General features: G+C 35.7%; 2 protein-coding genes across 2 annotated transcripts in view; one reads left to right on the top strand and one right to left on the bottom strand.

The window, feature by feature from the left end:
- The window catches only part of LOC144450029 (adenosine 3'-phospho 5'-phosphosulfate transporter 1-like), a 17,207-nt gene extending 9,742 nt beyond the window's left edge, over positions 1-7,465 (top strand). Inside the window, exons 3-4 of the mRNA XM_078140598.1 lie at positions 2,596-2,708; positions 4,018-7,465. Of these exons, the coding sequence (XP_077996724.1) occupies positions 2,596-2,708; positions 4,018-5,013 (1,109 nt within the window). The 3' untranslated portion in view covers positions 5,014-7,465. The remainder of the gene's footprint in view (positions 1-2,595; positions 2,709-4,017) is intronic.
- LOC144450018 (mitochondrial ribonuclease P catalytic subunit-like) lies at positions 6,473-22,220 on the bottom strand. The gene is made up of 7 exons (XM_078140587.1): positions 22,162-22,220; positions 20,043-21,031; positions 18,504-18,642; positions 17,644-17,793; positions 10,377-10,531; positions 8,891-9,083; positions 6,473-8,396 (listed from the first exon to the last, which is right to left on the bottom strand). Exons 2-7 carry the CDS (start codon positions 21,011-21,013, stop codon positions 8,268-8,270), a joined length of 1,737 nt encoding a protein of 578 aa, XP_077996713.1. The 5' UTR covers positions 21,014-21,031; positions 22,162-22,220; the 3' UTR covers positions 6,473-8,267.

The following is a 22,220-nucleotide window of genomic DNA, read 5'->3' as shown; positions in this document are numbered from 1 at the left end:
GGCTTATAAATTTTGAGGCAAATTAGCCAAATTGCTAGTAAAGTTTTTGACCCAGAGGAAACACTGTCCAGGGGACCTGGATTCAACTACTACACATGTGACCTTGTCTTTCCTCAATTAGATTTCATTTTAGCACAACTTAACAACTTAACTGATTAGGTGCAGTAGTGCTATAGCCATCAAGCGGTGTCTGTCTGTCGGTCTGTCTGTGTACAACTTCATCTCAAAACCGCCAGACCAACTGCTTTGGTATTTTATGGGACATTACTTTTGGTGTCTAGTTGGGAAATTGTTCAAAGCAAAATGATAGCATCACAGGTGTATGATTTGGGTCAAAAAATGTCATTTTTGGTCAAAAAACTTAAACTCAAAGACTACTTGGCAGATTGGTCTGAAACATTCTTAGGGGTGTATAGATTAAGATTTCTTCATAACATGATGATTCCATCAGTAATATGCAAATTACGGCTAAAACTGTGTCTTTTTGGTCAAAAATCTTTACTTCCAAAACTGATGAGCAGATTTATAGGTTGAAATTTAATGGGGATGCATTTTGGGGTGTATCAGATAAAGAAATATTTATAATGATCCCATCAGTGATATGCAATTAGTAAGTGTAAAAATGTGATTTTAGGTCAAAAACTTGTATCTCAAAAAGTACTAAGTCAGTGAGACTGAAATTTGGTGAGATGTTTCTAGAAGTAATATTCTGCTGATTTTTTTCAAAACATTTTGACACAATTGCCCTAGCAACCATGACTGCAAAGATAACAGGGATTCTTAGACAAGTGAACAGACTTTCAACAAGTATATGTAAATATGTCTAGCAACAAACCATGCCCATAGCGACGGTCAAATGGTCGCATATATTGCAAAGATAACAACAGGGATTAATAGACAAGTGAATAAACATTCAAAAAATGCATGTAAATGTGCCTAGCAACAAGACCATGCCCATAGCAACAGCCAAATGATGATGTATATTGCAAAGATAAAGATAACATCAAAAATTCATAGGCAAGTGAACAAACATTCAAAAAATGTATGCAGATATGTGTAGCAACATGACCACGCCCATAGCAACAGCCAAATGATCATGTGCATTGCAAAGATAACAACAGAGGTGGATAGGCAGGCAACTGGATAATCATGCAGCAAATGAACACATACCTAGCATGGATCAGCATGTGGATAAACATTTTTAAAAACTGCATAGTTGTGCTATATGCCATTGGTGGTATGTTGAATATACATACATGGTCGCCAGCACGTACCGGTAGTTATCATAATTGTCTGTTGTGAACATATCAAAGCTTATTTCAGAACTGTTTCCTACAACAAATTATTTATGGGAGGTAATTTGACATCAATATGTGCAAGGAAGGCCGTGTAGAGTTACCTAGGTTACTTCATGGTGACGTGTGTATTTTGCTATATTGGGTTTACAGTTTCAGCATAACGGCAAAGTCAGTCTGCCTAGTAATAAAAATGATGTATATTATCTTGAAAATGCACAAGGTCAAATCAATGTATAACGTTACAGTTTGTAAGATGATTGTGTTCAACCTTTGACAATATGATATTTAAAATATCAGTTATTATGTGTGCAGAGCTAAGAGTATGGGACCATAGGCAACGTTGCCATAGCTTCAGATGATCAGAATTCTCCTAGCAACTTATTCAGTTTAGCAAGGTGGGAGAGAGTAAAGCAGCTCTGTAAGGGGTACATTATATCTGTGCAAGTCTGTACAGCCTTAATAATTATTCCGTAGTAGATTTCTACAAGTAAAAGTTCACTGGTATTTCATTCTGTTTTGATATTATTGTATTACCAGATGTAAACTGACTACCTCCTGTAAGGGAACAGTTTTCATTTGTTGCATAAGATTTGCAAATGAAGATTGCTTGATTTGACTCAGAGATACTGTATGAGGACTGATATTATATACTGATGTAGGTGAATCATCCAAAGGGAATAAAATAGAGTGAACATGCAAAGATTATTTATCTTAAACATCAGACATAATACATGATTACAGAAATATCAAATGTTGCATGTAATTTCAAGCCTTCATTCTCAAGATCTTGTTCTGATCAAAATTCATTATTTATGCAAATGATTCATTGATATGCATATGTTTTGTACGAAAATCTAATCAGTTCTTGTAATTACCTTAACATATGCATGTCACAATTTTCATAAGAATTGGAGCCGGTTTTTGATATATCATGTTCACAGACACACTCAGCCATACACTCGCGTGTGCACATACGCACACACACACACACACACACACACACACACACACACACACACACACACACATACACACGGATGGATGGACAGAGACAGACAGACGTACAAAAACAACACTACCTCCCTCCATTTACAGGAGGTCTGTTGATAGTTGATGATATTGCTGGGGGTAGGAAGGGTGGTGTCAAGTAGCAGTGGTACAAAAGTCAGCTCGCTTTTCTTCCTTTTTTTCTATTTCTTGTTATCCTGTCAGTTATCTGTGGTTTTAAACCATCCTAATGATACCATTGAAGGATAGGGACATGATTTGACAATTCTGGTTCTTTTTTCCACTATAGCGCTTGGTCAAGGAGTTCTACATGATGTTACAAAACTATGTGTCTATGGTGCTGATGAAGAAAAAGTTTCTGTGGAGGAAGGGCCGTCTAAAATTTCCATTGAGCCACAAAAGGTAAATTAGACTCTTGAAATTGTATGCAAATGATGCTGTACAGTTTTCTGTTGTGTGGAATCGCATGTAAGATGAATTCATGTGCAGCATATGAAATTGTCAAATTGTCAATAGAAAGACAAGATGTTTTGTTATGGGTGCAAATGATAACATGTTTTCTTTCATGTTACCACATAGCAAGGGATGGGAGAAAACCAAGTTCTGGTGTCTGGCAAATTGGCTTAAAGGGCACATCATTGTCAATACAGAAAAGTACTGTACAGAATGTGAAGTAATACTAATAATCTAGAAACTTTACATGTGGATTGTTTTCTGTGATCACTTTCTTTCCATCGTATAGTGATATAGCTTTCTCTAGCACGACATTCTGTTCTTACCATCAGCGGTAGTTTAATGCTATTGGAGTGTTGATATAAACTTGATGTTATTGTGTTATCGAGTGATTTACTGTAAGACTAGACATTGAGTTAGTAGCAAACTGAATGAAGTAACCAATTACAACCGTTTGCCAGTATGTGATGTAGTACTACTGACAGGCGCTGGTCACCCTTTCCCCAGCAGATTTTATAATAGCTACATTTTCGGTATAATTTGTTCATTGGACTATTTGTGTGGGTAGAGAAAAAAAGAGCGAGGGTGAGAGAGAGATGAAGGCATTTTCAACTGTTTCAGATACACATGTAGTTCTTTCTTTTTTTTCTGTTTTCAATGATGTACAACTTTAGACATCAGACCATGGACAAACGGAATTTGTTACAAACAAGGAAAGTAAACAAATGAATTGGATTAATAACATTTGGCACAGTATGTTGGAACAGCATATACTTTTGTTTATATATATAATACACACCATCATAGATAGAAAAAGTTTTACAAATGTATGTCTTCTTTACATGTATGTGTACATGAAATGCCAAGAGAATTGGAAATTTGGTTGTAAACATGAACTATTATGTAAAGTGGCCATAAAACTGTTCTTATAAAATCTTGGCATGTAATACAAGTCTCTGCTGTTCCAACATGCTGTGTCAAATAATATTAATCCAATTCATTTGTTTACTTTCCCTGTTTGTAACAGGTTCTGTTCGTCTACGGTCTGATGTCGGCAGTTGTAATTCTTTGGATCTCATGAACTTGCTGCTTCATTTTCGTGTAATTTTGTATAGCTCTATGTGATGCTTCATTCAGAAATGGGTGCAAGGTGTGAAACCAGAGTAGGGGAAATATAAAATAATGTCCTTATTTTCAATATTAGGTGATTTTCTTTTTATGACTTATGGTATTGACTTATTTTGTGTATTTATTGCAGAGCAAATCAAGGAGAGCTGTGATTCTAATGATATGTGTAGCAGGCCTACAGGGATCCTACTTAACTTGGGGTGTTCTACAGGAACGTATCATGGCCCATGACTACGGCTCAGAAGGAGATTCTGCACGATTCAAGAACTCGCAATTCTTGGTGTTCATGAACCGCATCCTTGCTTTCGTCACAGCTGGACTTGTTATAATGTTCACGAAACAACCCAGACATGTAGCACCGTTATATAAGTACTCGTATTCCTCGCTTTCCAACATTCTTAGTAGCTGGTGTCAATACGAAGCTCTCAAATATGTGAGCTTCCCAATTCAAGTCATTGCCAAGGCTTCTAAAATCATCCCAGTCATGTTGATGGGCAAAGTTGTCTCACATAAATCCTATGAATATTATGAATACCTCACAGCTGTTCTCATTTCGTTCGGTGTCGCAATGTTTCTCTTGTCGCAGGGCAGCGAAACGTCAAGCACAAGCGTTACAACCATGTCAGGCGTTATCATCCTGGTAGGGTACATGACCTTTGATAGCTTCACATCTAATTGGCAGTCTGAACTATTCAAACGCTACAAAGTGTCCAGTATGCAAATGATGTTTGGCGTCAATTTATTTTCCTGTATTTTTACCAGTGGTTCGTTATTAGAACAAGGTGGTTTCTTTGAAGCAATATGGTTCATGACAAAATATAGTTTATTTACATTCCACGTTACCATGTTATCAATATGTTCAGCCACAGGCCAGTTGTTCATCTTCTACACTATAAGTGAGTTTGGTGCCGTTATATTTACTATAATAATGACAACCAGACAAGCACTAGCCATTCTTCTCTCTTGTATCATCTACGGTCATCCCCTCTCACTTATTGGTATACTGGGTGTTCTTGTCGTCTTCTTTGCACTCTTCTTGAGAATTTACGCACACAACAAATCAAAGAACAAACCAAAGAGTCCTACATTGCCCCCACAAACAGAACAATCAAACAGCAAAGCCTAGACGTGCACACGCATGTATGTAGAGTACATACCTTTAATAATATGTAATATATTTCTGTATTGGTGGTATTATTTATTTACTTGTATTTTATATCGCATCAAAAACTTAAGTTAAACAGTCGTATACTTGAAGAAATTTGTTGGATGTTTTAGCCTATAGTGGTTTTAAGTAGGCTGGACAACATGTATGTTATACTTTGCTAGAGTACCAAGTACCGTTGATTCAATGGCAATTCCAAAGTCCTTGTTTTTGATGTTTATGAAAGGACAGTTGCACAAATTCATGCAATGTTAATAAACGAACTTAAGTTCATTTTGGCCAAAAAAAACCTTCCCCTAAGGGAACATTCACAAATGCGACATTGCCACTGTTGTAATTAAACCATGATGAAAATTGTAGCAGTCACACCACTACGATCGATGCACTGTAAAAACATAGTAAACACTTAAAAATATTAACTGGCTACCCAGCACTGTATATCACATTAGCAGTAAACTGTACCTGTTGTCGTTGAAGATGTGAAAGTTTTCTACATTTCATTAGAAATGCAAAAATAAAGTTCTGCAATCGCATTGATGCCAGACCCCTACATGGACAAAGTTTGTATTTCGAGTTTGTGTGATATCGTGCGACCATCCATAAGATATTTAACAATGCTGTCTGTGTGCTTGTAATTATTCAAACAAATTCAAATAACGTGGCAGTATAAATAAATGCTGAAACTACCCGATTTCTTTTACAATGTAATGTATCAATTTCTTTATATTATAATCATTTTTTTTTTGTAATTTGTTTTTAATGGTTACTGATTTATTTTGGCCTATACATGTAATTCTGGGCCTCTGTGTCAACCACATGAACATTTATTTTAAATGATTCTTACAAGCAGAATTTCGCTTGTAAAGCTTTCAAGTGATTCAAAGATTGTCATTCTATACAGTGGTTCTATAATAATTGGTTTCCAACTAGCTTAAGTATTACAATTATAGTTTGAAAGAGGCCGTCATATTCTGGTCCTACATTCATTTGTATAGACCCTGTTGCTGGTTTCAAGATGCATTGTGTGTCTCTCCATACAATGCCATGTATTGTGTACGCGCTGAGGGGTTTGCACGCACTACTCAGAGGGATGGTTGTCACCTGACTGCACCACAGTGTTCACCTGTAAAATCCCTCTCTGTCATTGATGGCATTTGGTCATTGTTCTATAAAATCACTCGTACTCAAAGAGGTCAACATGTCTTTCCATCATTTCTTGATGAAAATGTTATTTCAAACGTAATAAAGACAAAACAAAGTAACAACATAAGTGACGCCCTCTCATGCAATGCATCTTGGAACCGGAAAATCAACTTCTGGCATGATATAGATACACGATGTAATCTGTACATATGTAGTATTATGTTTAATATACAGAAAGTTTATTAGGAACAATGTAATCTGTACATAACATGTCATACTAACTTATACAGAACAGTTTGTTAGGTCATAGACCCTACACCCTACATGGTGTAGGGTCTATGGTTAGGTCAATCCACAGATAGATTACTCCAATGTCTTCTACTCCCACCTTACACATGTAATCCTCTTTCTCCCAACTAGTAATTACTTTACATATAACACCCCCTTGGGAGAAAAAGGATTAATCAGTAACATTTCATGTTGTCGTGGTTTTTGAGTGTTCTGTGATGTAATACTAGTAACTCAGTCAATGGTCAATTTACACACACATCTACATGGACTGTCACCGTCTCAGATCTTGCAGTTCTAGCATGAAAATGCATTCAAATTTCAATGTGTGTCGAAATAGGTAAAATGATGTACCTGTACTTTTCGTAATTTTAGTTTAAAGTGATGGGACATACCTATAGTGCATGGTGCAAGAGTGTACAAAGGGAATGGTTGGCATGACTTGGGGCATTGAAACTAAACTAAACTAAAAGTAAAATATTCAAATGTACATATTAAAAGTGACTCAAAAATGCTCAGTTAATTTTGATCATATATTAGCACCTGATATTAAACCACTAAAAAGACGTTCGTGGTCTGAGTATTTAAATTACCTCATACCTTCTTAGAATCAAGCATACACTGTTCAGTAAGCGCCATTATAGAATTTCTTTAATAACTAACTTTTGTAGGCCTTGTAACTCTTTCTAGCTTGCATTTCATTAATCATCGGGCAATATCTATAGACTTGTATGTTTGTAATTTCTAAAGTGTCAAGTATGCTTTATTTGTTTTTGATTAGCATGAATGGGGTGGTTAGTTCTGGCAGAAATACCTTGAAGCAATATTTCAGCAGGTGGATTTTATGTACTGAATTGTTGTACAACATGGGAATGAAAATTGGTATTGCAATAAAAATATTGAATATTATTATATTGGAAGCTTAAAATATGAAATGTTGGTTGTTGTGTTTTAGTTGCCCATACTACTTCATAGCTGTGCCTTGGGAATCAAAAATGAAAATCAAAGTTTTTCAAATTTCTCCAAATTTTGCCTCGTGAGAGCTTGTTTCTGGTCCTTGTGCAGTGATAAAAGATATTTGGGGGTTCACCATGTTGTTTTCAAGGAAATCAACAGTCTTTTCCACTCGTAGAGTTAACACCATATTCTGCTGCCATTTGAAATTATTATTTTGATACCTATTATGAAAAACTTGGAAGCTAACCAGGGATATAGTTTCTCGATTCTCAACTGAGAAAGGGTTTGAATTTTGTGATTCATGTAGTGATCATCTTGATATTTGGCAGTGTCACAGAAAAAATATCAGCTCTGGTTTGTGAGAATGATGTAATAAAAAAAAGATTACAGGGTGCATACTACACAGCCATAGATGTGGTAACTTCCATTGTTCATGTGGCAATCAGTCATTTGACAGTAGTACTACACTACACAGCCATAGATGTGGTAACTTCCATTGTTCATGTAGCAATCAGTCAGTTTACAGTAGTACTACACAGCCATAGATGTGGTAACTTCCATTGTCCATGTAGCAATCAGTCAGTTTACAGTAGCACTACACAGCCATAGATGTGGTAACTTCCATTGTTCATGTAGTGATCAGTTCACAGTAGTACTACACAGCCATAGATGTGGTAACTTCCATTGTTCATGTAGTGATCAGTTCACAGTAGTACTACACAGCCATAGATGTGGTAACTTCCATTGTCCATGTAGCAATCAGTCAGTTCACAGTAGTACTACACAGCCATAGGTGTGGTAACTTCCATTGTTCATGTAGCAATCAGTCAGTTCACAGTAGTACTACACAGCCATAAATGTGGTAACTTCCATTGTTCATGTAGTGATCCATCATCTACTGGAATATGCCAACTTCTTCCATCATTTTGAATAATTGTGTCATATACCTGGGGACGCTGGAAAGGTAAGCAGATTACAATGAGATAGGCAATGGACCACTTTTGATATTTGACTTCATCTATGTAGATTTCTTGTTATCACGGTCAACGGATATGACAAATTGATACCAATAGACTATTACTCTACAGCCATGAACTAAACAGGAACATCTATGCGGCTGTGTAGGCCTATAAATTGTCAATACAGTGTGGAAAGCATGGGTGGATACAATGCATTTTTCTTTTCAAAGTCGTAAGAAACCAGCAATATACAAGTTCACGTTCTTCAATATCTTCTAGCCATGGCTACACCACATTGTCAACAATTAATTAGCAATCATTGGTCTCTGCATAGTACATCTGTTTGCCAAACACTCAACCCCCCAACCCCCCTCATGAACATCTACTGGTATGTATAATAACTGTAAATTAGCCAACTCTAGGGCCAGAGTAAGAAGTTTCAGAACAGAATATTGTGGTGCCTTTGTATAAAGAAACTGACATTACTATACCTGAATACCAGGAGAACGGTTGCGTCTAATTTGGAATGGAACGTACTGATGACTCCTCTGCCATTTCATGAAACTGTATCGAGTTTGTGGATTGAGTAAAGCTCTATGATCCCGCATCATATCTCGGCTTACATACATAGCCCTGACACCACTGTGCAGTGTTGCATAGAGTAAGAACGGGTCGTCTTTGGATCTGTGTAGGTTAAAGGTTAAAGTTCAGCTATGCATAAATTATATAAACATCATGGATTCCATGCAACAACAATGACATTTTGATGAAAAATATCACTTCACAAAGATTCAAAACTTCAGAGTCATATATATTGTCACAATAAAAGCAGACTCAAAATTGTATAAATAAACTGATGTTGTAATATTTAGAATTATGTAGTTTTCATATTACGGTGACCCTATATTTTTATGTTTCTCATTACTTTTCATGGCAAATATGGGTGGGTGGTTTAATTTTTTTTTAAAAAGTAAAAAAATAACAAATCATCTTCATGTTTCTCTACCTCCCCTTTTCCTCCTCTCTATCTTCTTTTTATTGGATTCCTGGTAACAAACCCTTTCCCAGCTTCTCTACACAACTGGCATGTTCTCAGCACCACAACTTGAATAACTTCTGTCATGAAAGCAATGCTCTGTTCGTGAACAAGTGACATCATTGTTGGCATGACTGTAGATGACATTGAGAGTCCAGACATTTGCTTACTCTTGCCAGAGAGGGTGCTGTTCCATGAAATATTAAGGTCACCTAAAAATAGGGTCAACCTATAGTGCTTTCCCACACTGCTCAAAACACTTTACAATTATTTTCCCGGGTACAGACCTATAACTAACTGTGCAATGACCCTACACCCTAAACTCCCTTGGGAGGATACAATCCACACAGCCCTGTCAGTGGATTCAATCCTATCCTCCCCATAGCAACCTCTATCCTACCATGCCCCGAATTATGCAACATGAATTGACTGGCACAGTTAAAATTGTGGCCAAGGGCTTCATTCTGAAACAAATGGCAGTGACCAGGCTTGAACTGTAAATGCGTAGATTCTAAGTAGACCATTTCAACGATTTGATCATGACTCCACAGTGAAAGTGGCAAAAAGCTGAGTTTATGAGCTTTTTTTAAACTCAAGTGAAAATACTTACAAAAAACTTTGATTAAACTATTCAATAATTCAAGTGTAATGTTAATGTCGATGCATGCTTTCTATGTCATCACAATTTGTGTTCTGGCATTGTCAGCACTGTTGATTGTATAGGAGGGAGTTCCTGTACATTTTTTTATACATATAATAAATTACTTCATCACTATAAGTTTTATCCTAATACCAGGTTTGAGTTCAGTCAGTTACAAGTGATGGTTTAACAGTCATCACCAAGTAGAATACTGTCAGTAACTTTTTAATATGCAGGAAAAAATTAAACACTGAAAACAGATAAACTCAGCTTGTGGCCCTTTAAACACAGAGAAACTTACACATTGTCAGCGTAGAAGCAATCTGCAATGTTTCTAATCCACTTCATGTTTTGTTGATTCCAATCCCTCTTGTTACCATGTAACATATGACGTCTACCAATCACTAACACACGTTGACGTAATTCCTCGACAAAGTACACAACAATTTGTCTTAACTGAAAAAAAAAATGATATGCTAATAGTATAGATTATCTGTGTATTTTTTGTTTGGCTGTGACACCTTGCAATTTCATGTACACTAACTAACTATGATGGTTTGTTCTTGATGTCTGTTCAAGTGGCTATGCGGATGAGGATTGGGTACTTATTTATATTTTGGATTTTTAATTTATGAAACAATTTTTATCATGGCTTCCTACTTGAAAAATTAACGTGAAACAACACTGACAAAGTCTGTGGTTGTATTAACTCAAAATTTTGCAATGAGACAAAAAATGTGTGAAAAAGTTTGTTATTGTTTGTACCATATTAAAGCTTTTACACATTAACCTTTTGCAATTTGTTAAGTTACAAACAAGGACTTGGTCTATGTTGTGTCACATTTTTTTGTAAGTAGGAAGCCATGGTAAAATTGTTTTAAAAAATTAAAAATCCAAAATAAATACCCATACAATTAGGATGACCCTATTTTTTTTTAAGTTTCTCATTACTTTTTCATGGCAACTATGGGTCAGTCGGTTGATTTTAAAAAAAGTACAAAAATAAGAAATCATCTTTTTCATATTTCTCTGCCTCTCCTTTTCCCTCCTCTTTATCTTCTTTTCATTGGAATCCTGGTAAGAAGCCGTTTCCCAGCTTCTCTACAATATTGGCATGTTCTCAGTCCCACTACTTGAAAAACTTCCATCATGAAAGAAATGCTCTGTTCATGAACAAGTGTCGTAATAAAAAAAACAAAAAAAACAAGTGTCGTTGTCACTGCCATGACTGAAGATGACATGGACAGTCCAGATACCGGCTTATTCTTGCCAGAGAGGGCGCTGTTCCACAAAATAATAAAGGGAGGGTGAAAATACAATTTTTTAAAATTTTGATATTGGAGCTGGGTCGGTCGGATAATGAGAAACAAAAGAAAAATAGGGTCACCCTTACAAAGATTCCACACAGGTTAACTTACACGCAACAAACACTGTATGGATTAAATACAGACACATACTAGGTGGAAGAGGTTTTATACTCATTGGCAGGTTCTTGTGAAAACTGGTATTTGCTTACAAATTACCTACATCATTTTGTATTTGAAAACATCATAAAGGCCAGTATAAACAACACATGTACTGCTTAGCTGGATATACAATAGATCTACATGCAGGGGGTGGCATGTTAAAACAAAAGACATTATACACAGATTTCATTTTTTAAATGTTTTATTTTCCATAAACAATTTATTATGTAGACAGACAATACAATATGTAATAGGAACTGGAAAATATCCTTTCAACGTGTATGTACTTTTGATATTATGTAATGAATCACTAGCTGTCATCTTCAGAATGTATTACCATTGATATTAAAAAACTGATCAGATAATGCCACACACATGATGACATCATCAAACAGTTGTGCTTTGAATTTCAACTATAAAGCATACCGATTCAATATTTATACTATAGAAGTCATATATACATACTTGTAACAAGATATTATCTAAGCAGATGAATATCCATCAGGTCAGACGATAAGATATTTATAATTTATATCACTATACCCCACATACTCGGCTTTCAAGACTTGAAAACAGGGCCCCCCCAAAAAAACAAAAAAACAAACCAAAACAACAACAAAAAACTGGAGTTCTGATAACGCCCAATTTCAAAATAGGGTAGGTAGGTAGGTAGGTAGGTAGGTAGGTAGGATTTAAAAAAAAATAAAAATATTTTCAAGGATCTGTTCAAATATTCCCTTCATATTTACAGAGGTCGGCAGAGACGTAATCACACTTTCTGTATTACACGCAGAAGACATCGTGTGGTACGCTGTATTCCACCATGTTGTTTTGATCACAAATGGCAATGACATCTTCAAATCTCAATATTTCTCTCACAACTTTGTCCGATTGAATTACCTAAGGTTGGGTTACTGGAACCAAACAATTCTTTTTTCGGCCTGATGATGAAAACCAAGTCTCTTGGCTTTCATATCACTTTGTATGAAAGGGGTGTGTGGCATGGGTTGAGTTTTGTCTTCTATCACCATTCACTGTTTGCACTAAAAGAGGCCACCATTTCTTGCTTATCAATGTATGGCTCAGTAGAGCAATACATAGATGAATATTTCATAGGAAATATCCATAAATTTGCAAAAAAGCTTGGTATATTTTATTGATGACTTCCCTTTATATTAAAATTTCAACACTTCTGGATAGAAGACTAGATTTGTTTCTCAGCTTGATATCAATCTTGTAACCTGTAAGACCCAACCACACTTTGCTGTGTTGATCATCACTGCTCTTTAGATGCTTTATGGAATCAGTATTGATAACTTCTTGTTCTTTTATGGGTTTTTTTTATCAAGATGTCACTAAGTATCAGTTTTCATAGAAACTCATACCTCATGAGTAGGAAATTCCTGGATTTAAAGAGAGACAGAGAACCATTATGAACATGAAAATTCTAACAACCATTACATCTTTGTCATCAATATTCAAAACGGTGTTTACAAAAGAAGTACTTGTAATGTTAAAATACCGACTGTAAGTAGCTTTACACTGCATTCAGTACTGCTTTCCCCCATTATTTGTTTTATCATGGGCCATGGCTGACATTACTAGACAAAAGATAAGAAACTATTGGATAAAGTCTTGTGACAATTACAATTACAGCTAAAAGAGGGGATGTGTTGGTCAGAAGCTACATACATTTAATGATCAACATTGATACTTTTATTCCTGAACACAACTGGATTGTCAGTGAAGAGAATTTTGATTACATAAATCCAGCTCATTAGGCTCCCCTAAATAGGCATTTCTAAAATATGCTATGGTGGCGCTCTACTTCCTGTCTGTGTGTAATTTGGAGATATACATGGTATAGGTTACATGGTTAATCATAGAGCACTGCTGCTTTCCTTGATGTCTGAACAATGTAAGCATCCCTGATTTACACTTCTACAGAATACCAAGGGACAAAGCTCTTAAGAAACGGTACTATGAGGTGATGATACCCCCAATTTGAGTGAGGGCGCTGTATTCTCAATTTCCTGTTTGCAGTCTAGAATGGTCTATAACAACCATGTTGTTACCTATCTAGTAAGCCAACAACCTAAACTTGCACGATGATCAACTTTGATTATAAAGGTTTATGTTACATAAAGTCTTCAGGCGAACGCTGTCAGTTTTAGCTGCAAAACATCAGAATTTATACTCAATAATAATTGTCATTATGTGTATCATCAAATGAATGAATGTATAATGATTGATCTCACTTTCAATTGTTTGACACTTGAGGGCGCCATATAAGTTATAACCAAAATTTCACTGGCATGTCTTTTTTTTGTACATCACTAAATAATCACCTTATATATATGACAAGCGAAGATAGGTACAGTTCTGTCTGAATTATTCACTTGCTTTGAATATCTGCTAGGTACTTCGGATGTTGATTTTTCTCTTTCCTCGCTCTTTATCTCTAGCATTTCCTCTACAGCATGTTGTAAATTCAAACCAAGCAGATGGTACCCTTTTTTTAAAGTGGCCATATGGATGAGAATTTGGTATTTATTTTGGATTTTTATTTGATAAAACAGCTTCACTATGTTTTCATACTTGAAAAAATAATGTGAAATAACATATACCTAGTCCATGTTCACATCTCAATAAACGGCAAAACATTAAACAATGTGTAAAATGTTTGTTATTGTACGTACAATAACAAACTTTTTACACTTTTTGCATCTTTTTTGCAATGCATTGAGTTATGGACATGGTATATGTTCTTTCACATTATTTTTTCAAGTAGAAAAACATAATGAAGCTGTTGTATCAAATAAAAATCCAAAATAAATACCAAATTCTCATCCATATGGCCACTTTAATATATAATACATAGCCTCACCTACATGCTCAAAAAAATGTTTCTCTCTTTCTTTCTTTAATATCCTTTTTTTCCCTCACTGTTTAATTAACTAAAACCAGCTACTGAGCATGCTAGTAAATTTCTACCATGTTCCTTATTTGGAGATGTCTATACTTACTTAGTCCACTATTAGAAAGGAATATCACTCGATAACTATAAAACAACAATCATAAATTTACAAAATATAAAATAATGATGTAAATAAAAGATCTAGACCCACAAACTTTATTTAATTAAGGTTTGTACATGACTCACCTGATGGTCCATCTTACATTGTTCCTCCAAAAAATTGCGCAAACTAGCATTATAGCAGTGGCAACTGTATAGTTTATGTGCTATTTTTAAAAATGTTCCTATACACCATAATTTTACTGTTGGTATGGGCAGTATCTTCATTGCTGTCCATCTTAAATCGTTCTTCCAAAAAAAACATACACCCGCTGGATGATGTAGTACATCAAAATGAGCTCATGTACCGCAACAGAATATATTTCACCATCATTTATTCATTCACATATAAAAATGACAGCATCTTATGAGAATGGAAACTTCATCGTCATAAACCACAGCATCTTTTACAGCACAGTCCAAAAAGTGCCATCAATCTCGTTATTTTGCAGTGTCGTGGAAGAAATAATTTGTCAGGTTATATGCTGCTATACTGTACAGGACTAGAATGAATTGAAAATGTTTGTCTCTCTTAATTCTCGCTACCTGCAATACAATTCTACACATAACTGTGGAGTCAAATGGAACGAAGTCTCGCGACAATGCATTCTAATGTCGACAACTACACTTCCGGTCGGCTATGCTAATACACAGGAATGTTTCTTTCCCATTTTCAGTTGTAGACATCTCTTGTAATTTTGCTCTGGAAAGATACTGTACATATTTAAATTTCCCACCTCCATAATTATATGAGCTTAAAACTTGCGTTTATCTTTATATAATATTTGTTACAACTTAAACTGTTTAGAAGAAACATTCACATGTATGTGGCTCTGACATCACTTGTGATGAAGTCCTTTGAAAAAATTATCAAGAGTCATATTCTAGACAAAACACAGGCCATGTTGGACCCATTGCAGTTTGCGTACAGAGCGGGTAGGGGGGTGGAGGATGCCACTTTGACCCTTTTAAATTTCATTAATAAGCATATTGAAGGTAGCAAAACACATGCCCGGGTACTATTTGTTGACTTTTCTTCAGCTTTTAACACAATCCAACCACATATTTTAACTCAAAAATTGTTGTCACGTTTTAATGTCAACTGCAAGGTAGTTGGATGGATTTGAGATTTTTTAACTAATAGATCCCAACAAGTTCGAGTAAATGGCATTTTGTCTGACATTTGTATGTCATCTACAGGCTCCCTCAAGGTTGTGTACTGTCACCACTATTGTATATCTTGTACACTGATGACTGCAGAAGTCAACATGATGATAGACACATAGTCAAGTTTGCAGATGATTCAGCCATTGTCAGTTTGCTCCAGAACCATGAAAATGACCATGGGCCTATAGTTGATGATTTTGTTAAGTGGTGTGACAGTTCATTTCTTGAACTGAATGTTGATAAGACCAAGGATATGTGTATAGATTTTAGGAGAGATGCACCACAGCCTGAAGCAACAATCATAAAGGGAAAAGAAGTGGAGGTTGTAGAGCAATATAAATACCTGGGTTCAATGTTAGACAACAAACTGAGATGGGAGAATAACATTGATATGATTTTACGTAAAGGTCAGCAGCGTTTATTTTTCTTAAGGAAGCTCAATTTCTTCAAAGTTGATAAAACGATGTTAAATCTTTTTTACAGATCATTTATTGAGAGTATTTTACGTTTTTCACTAATCTGTTGGTTTGGTAATCTGAGTGTTCAAAACAAAAACAAGCTTGGTAGAATAGTTAATATCTGCAGTAAAATTATTGGTGTTCAACAAACTAGCCTTAGCACACTGTACAGGAAACAAGTCCTGAACAAAGCCAATTCCATACTGAGGAATAGTCAGCACCCCCTTTACCAAGAGTTTGACATTTTACCATCAGGACGGCGCTTTAGGGTTCCAAGGACTAGAACAAACAGAACAAAATATTCATTTATTCCAACAGCCATATCTTTTCTCAATCAAGTCAGGAATGCATAGCAGCCCATTGTTTCAATGTTTTAATGTTACTGTACCTTATTTTTAACCGTATTTATTGTATTTATTTTAATGTATTCTGTCACAGCATTTTAATATTTTGTGTATAGTTTTTTATACGTTTAACTGTCGTGCAAAGAATTGCCCATACCGGGATAATAAAGATCTATTGATTGATTGATTGATTGATTGAATTGATTGACATAGGCGACCAGAAGTGTAGGTGTCGACAAATGCAAGCGCGGTCGCGAGACTGCGTTCCATTCGACTCCTTAGCGATGCATAGAATTGTATTGCAGATAGCGAGAATTGTATACACACCTTTCCTAAGGCTTCAATTCTGCATGAAGCTTTGCACCATTTGGGGGCGGGGGGGGGGGGGGGGGGGGGGATAACAATGATATTTTTTGACAAATACCACTACTACTTCACGCATGTGTTGTGACTTCAGAAAACACTGACGAAGTCATGGTGATTTTGACTCACAACAACAAAAATTTGGATATCATTAGAGGACACACTGGTGGGATATAGGTACACACAGAGAGAAGAATGGACAGAGGGGCCCCATTGTTAAAGCCCCCTTAGTACTGCCATCCATAGTGCATGTAGTGGGCTTTATATTTGGGGTAAAGAGAAGCAATACAAGTTTGACAGGGAACAATGTTACATTTTCATTGCTTTAATAGGCCAAAAAAAAATTGTTTCTGGTCAGAACATTTTGTCTAAAGTGGTGTGATGATGCAATTTTTTTATATTTATTATTATTGTCAACAAACTTGTCACTCAATATATTATTGATGGCAGTTGCTCTTCTTTTTATTTAGTACTTTAGAGCAAGTATGTATGTGAGGCAGATGTCATTTGCTTGTTCATGATTGACTCTGCAGTTGTCTTCACTGAAGTAGGGAGGTTATTTTTGTGTTTCCCTTCGGATCTGCAGACTGCATGGGTTGGACAAACACACAAAAAAAGATCAATGTGAGGGTATGATGCACGTGCTGACCAGAAACAACTGTCTTTTTTTGGGGGGGCCTTATTTGACACCAACCTGTACAGACTTGTTAGTATAAGGATCAATGTGTGCTACATTTAAACCATCAATAACTACATCATAAGGTTCACTTTCATCAATAAAACGTCTGTACATGTTCAGCTCTTCAGGTGATGTATTCAGGAAGATGTCTTTAGACTTTATCACCTACAAATATTTGAAAAGACAGAATGGATTCATGCCAGTAAAATTTATACTCTACTTAAAAGAAGGCAGCACAGCATGACTGTGGTGCCTTCATTCAAAATGCATGTGGTCGGATTCTATGTTAGGATGACACAGTCGTCGATGATGATGTTTGTTCATTCATTCATTCACAGTTCTGATACAAGTGATACGAAAACCTGATCGATACAAAAATACACTTTCTGTGTATCTCGCTCCGAAATGCTGTCCTACAGGTTAAGACATGTAAGTTATGAACCATACTTTCATTATAAACATAGACTGACTGCCATGTACATGTACACCAAATAGAGAACCTATATAAGAGGTAATTTCTTTTTCTTTATTTAAATGCCACCTTCAATGGATTTTATATAATTTATAAATTTATTTCTTATTTAATTCAGTGTTTTTGTTAAGTATGGTAAGTAGATAAAATCTACCCAATTTCCCCTGTAATTTTACCAGGGTTCCCACCAATATCATGGAAAATGTATCGGAAACTATGCCAGTGAAATTCTCCAAAAGTGACCATCTCTTTCGAAACTTAGCCTATCTGTTATTTAAATAATAAAATTTTGGAATGATGGTAGCCTTTCTTTTCTGATCATTTTTATATACATTTATTATGTCTTTTCTCTGTTTGCTAAAGATAACATGTAACTTGTAAAATAACTAGTCTTTATTGTTACCTTCTCCATGACTTCATCATGTATTTGTTTGAATTCAGTATCTGTAACAGTCAGTCTTTCTAACTGTGTACCACATCGTCGGCAATGACCACTTTCACTCACTTTACTGTACTCAGCTCTCCATTGCTGATGTTGGTTTCTGTCAATCAAACATAAAAAACAACAACGTCACAACTCTCAAAGATATCTACAAGTTTTAGACTCATAGCTAGAATATATTGCATTATCACTATTCAGTCTAGCTGCAATAATTGTAGCATTTGTTTTATTTTTGAGGTGATTTTTCTTCTTCTATTTTTGAGTTTTTTCTGTACAGGTTTTAAAAATGTTTACCCACATGCTGACGCTAGGTATAGGAATTCATTTGCTGAATGATTATCCAATTGCCTATCCACCCCTGTTGTTATCTTTGCAATATACATGATCACTTGGCCGTTGTTAAGAGCGAGGACATGTTGCTAGATATATTTGAATACTGTTTTTGAATCTTCGTTCACTTGTCTATGAATCCCTGATGTTATATTTGTGAGATACATCATCATTTGGCTGTTGCTATGGGGGTGGTCTTGTTGCTAGGTACATTTGCATACATTTTTTGAATGATTCTTCATTTGCCTATTAATCCCTGTTATCTTTGCTATATATGTGATCATTTGGCTGTTGCTATGGGCGTAGTCTTGTTGCTAGGCATATTTGCATACACTTTTTGAATGTTTGTTCACTTGTCTAAGAATCCCAGTTATCTTTGTGAAATACACCATTGTTTGGCTGTTGCTATGGGCATAGTCATGGTTGCTAGGGCCAATTGCCTCAAAATGTTTTGAAGAAAATCTGCAGGATAACACTTCTAGAAACAACTCACCAAGTTTCAGTCTCACTGACCAAACACTTTTTGAGATATAAGTTTTTGACCAAAATTCACATTTTTACCCCTAATTTGCATATCACTGATGAAATCATTATATGCTTTATATTTTTTCATCTATATACCCCCAGATGCATCCCCATTAAATTTCACCCAATCTGCTGGAATTAAAGATTTCTGACCAAAATACATATTTTTTCCCTAATTTGCATATTACTGATGGAATAATCATGTCACAAACAAATCTTAATTTACACACCCCTAAGAACATTCCCACCACATTTCAGACAAATCTGCCAAGTAGTTTCTGAGTTTAAGTTTTTTTTACAAAAAAGTACATTTTTTTACCCAAATCACATACTGGTGGCAAGATCATTTAGCTTTGAACAATTTCCCAACTAGACACCAAACATAATCTCCCAACCAAATACCACACACATACACACACATACACACACACACACACACACACACACACACACGCACGCACGCACGCACGCATGCACTCACACACACACACACACACACAGCCCCATGCCTATAGCACTACTGAACCTTATCACTTCATTAGTGGTACTGAACAAGATAAGATAAGATATTGACTGATATTTAGAAATGAATTGTGTTCATGTACATATTTTTGTATATAAATCATTCTAATGTCAACATCTTACCTTTGAAACCAGTGAATCAAATCATCTGCAACTTGTTTGGTAGGATAAACACCCTCTTCTCTCAGATACAACAGCAATTTATTGATAATTTTCTCACTGGTCTGACGGTACATGTCATCATCAGTATTGCAATGAAATGTACGTACTACAGCCTTCATGGCATCATCATGAATAGACAAACGTTTGTCGATGATTTCATTGAACAACTCTTCTCCAAAGACTACATCTCCATGGTTCAAAGCTCCCGCCAACAGCTTGCAGTAATCTTTGCTTTTGGCTGCATCGTATGACTTCAACTGTTCTAAAAATGTCACACCGTCTTTCCATGAATCAGTTTTACTGAATCCTTCGATGAGAATCCTCAACGTAAATAGTGGGATTTTATCGTTCATCTTCTTGATAATCTGATAGGTGTCAAACATCTCCTCTGTGTGACCGTGCTTGACACACAGACATAGAAAATTATGAAACACCGCTTCTTCATTGGGACAACCTATTTTGTCCATGAATGGCAGCAATGATTTAGCTTTCTGTAAATGTCCAAGTTGTGACAGTCTACCCATCACACCAATAAAGAAGCGTGGATGATTTTTATATCTCTTCTCCCATTCTTCTATGGATAGATACATGTCAGGCTCGTCTGAAAATGTGATGCGGTGCGTTGATTCATTCACTTGTGGTTTACTCAATACTTTCTTTTCAATGATTTTTCTGTCGGAACGTCGGTTCTTATAGCGAGACCATTCAGGCTTATTAAAACTCTGCTGAAAAAGTTTACCTTTTCCTCTAACATTGCCATCAAATTCTTTATTTAGTTCAAATGATGAAGTGTGAAAACTTTTCACCAGATGAGATGACGCCAAACTGTATTGATGCGGTGAAAATGTTGATGGCCATTCTTTAAGAAGACTTTGTAGACACAGTTTGACTGGTTCTCTCAGATGCTGAAGATACACACTGGAGATAGACATCACTTTTGGTTGAAAAATCTGAAAGTAATTAAAAGAAAAGAAACAAAGTGTCCAATTAATATCTGAAAAAGTAACATATTTCCATCGTCATAAACCACAGCCTCTTTTTACGGCACCGTCCAAGACACACCGCTGACATATTTTGTTGCTTCAGCAGAAATAAGTGCTCTGTCTTGTGAGAACGTACATTTCATGCCTACAGTTTTACTGAAAGTGAGAAATATTACTGGTAAAACTTCATAGATTAAAAGTGTGCTTCTCCTAGTACTAGTAGGTACTATTCCTACTAGAGTCCTGCAATATGAAATATCCAGGAGAAGGTAATTATGATATTTGTATGGTTACATTTATTTAAAACTTTTAACTCGTACATGTGACACTATGAATATATATAGTGATGGTCAAGATCATTTTAAAAAACATATTGATGTTTTCCATTCTTTTCTATTATTCTGTCATTCTTTTTACAAAATGGATTTGTTAAACTTCAAAATACATCATGATCATATACAAAAAAATAGCTCAACCAATGATAAAATTTTCAAGCCATTTACATGTGTGTGTGCATGTCTGTGTGTGTGTGTGCGTGTGTGTGTGTGTGTATGTCTGTGTGTGTGTGTGTGTGTGTGTGTGTGTGTGTGTGTGTGTGTGTGTGTGTGTGTGCGTGCATGTGCGTGTAAGCTTTGGGCTTTGGGGATCCTACACAAAGACATGGTGGATCCTGTGTAGTGTATATATCCAGAGTTACAGTTAAAGTATAAAGAACATTTTGCGAAAAATATTAATAATAATCAAAATGCACTTGTTTATCAATAATTATTGACAATTTATAAGATTCACCTAAAAAAAGTTGATAGTACAGTACAAAACATTTAATAATTTAGAAAAGTTTTCAAAATCTTTAGATATTGATAATTTAATTTTGGTTGTGTACATATCTACGACTAGTACCAACACCCCATACCCCCCCCCCCCCCCACACACACACACACACACACACCATAGGAAGCCAGGCCAGCCAGCTAGGTAGCATGATAGCAGTGCTAGTATCAGTAATGGTACACGTGGGCACAAAATATGTGCAATAGTTTTTCATTTTTAGGATGTTTTGCAAGTGTCAAAATAAAAGAGCAGATTATTTCATTTACCTTTCTCTGTTATCAACTACAGCGTCATAAAATTAGTCTAAAGCAGGTGAAGTTCTCCG

Source organism: Glandiceps talaboti, chromosome 2 (genome assembly GCF_964340395.1).
Source record: "Glandiceps talaboti chromosome 2, keGlaTala1.1, whole genome shotgun sequence".
Classification (NCBI taxonomy): domain Eukaryota; kingdom Metazoa; phylum Hemichordata; class Enteropneusta; family Spengelidae; genus Glandiceps; species Glandiceps talaboti.
Note: the sequence above shows the minus strand (reverse complement) of the source record. Positions and strands in the feature narration are given on the sequence as shown.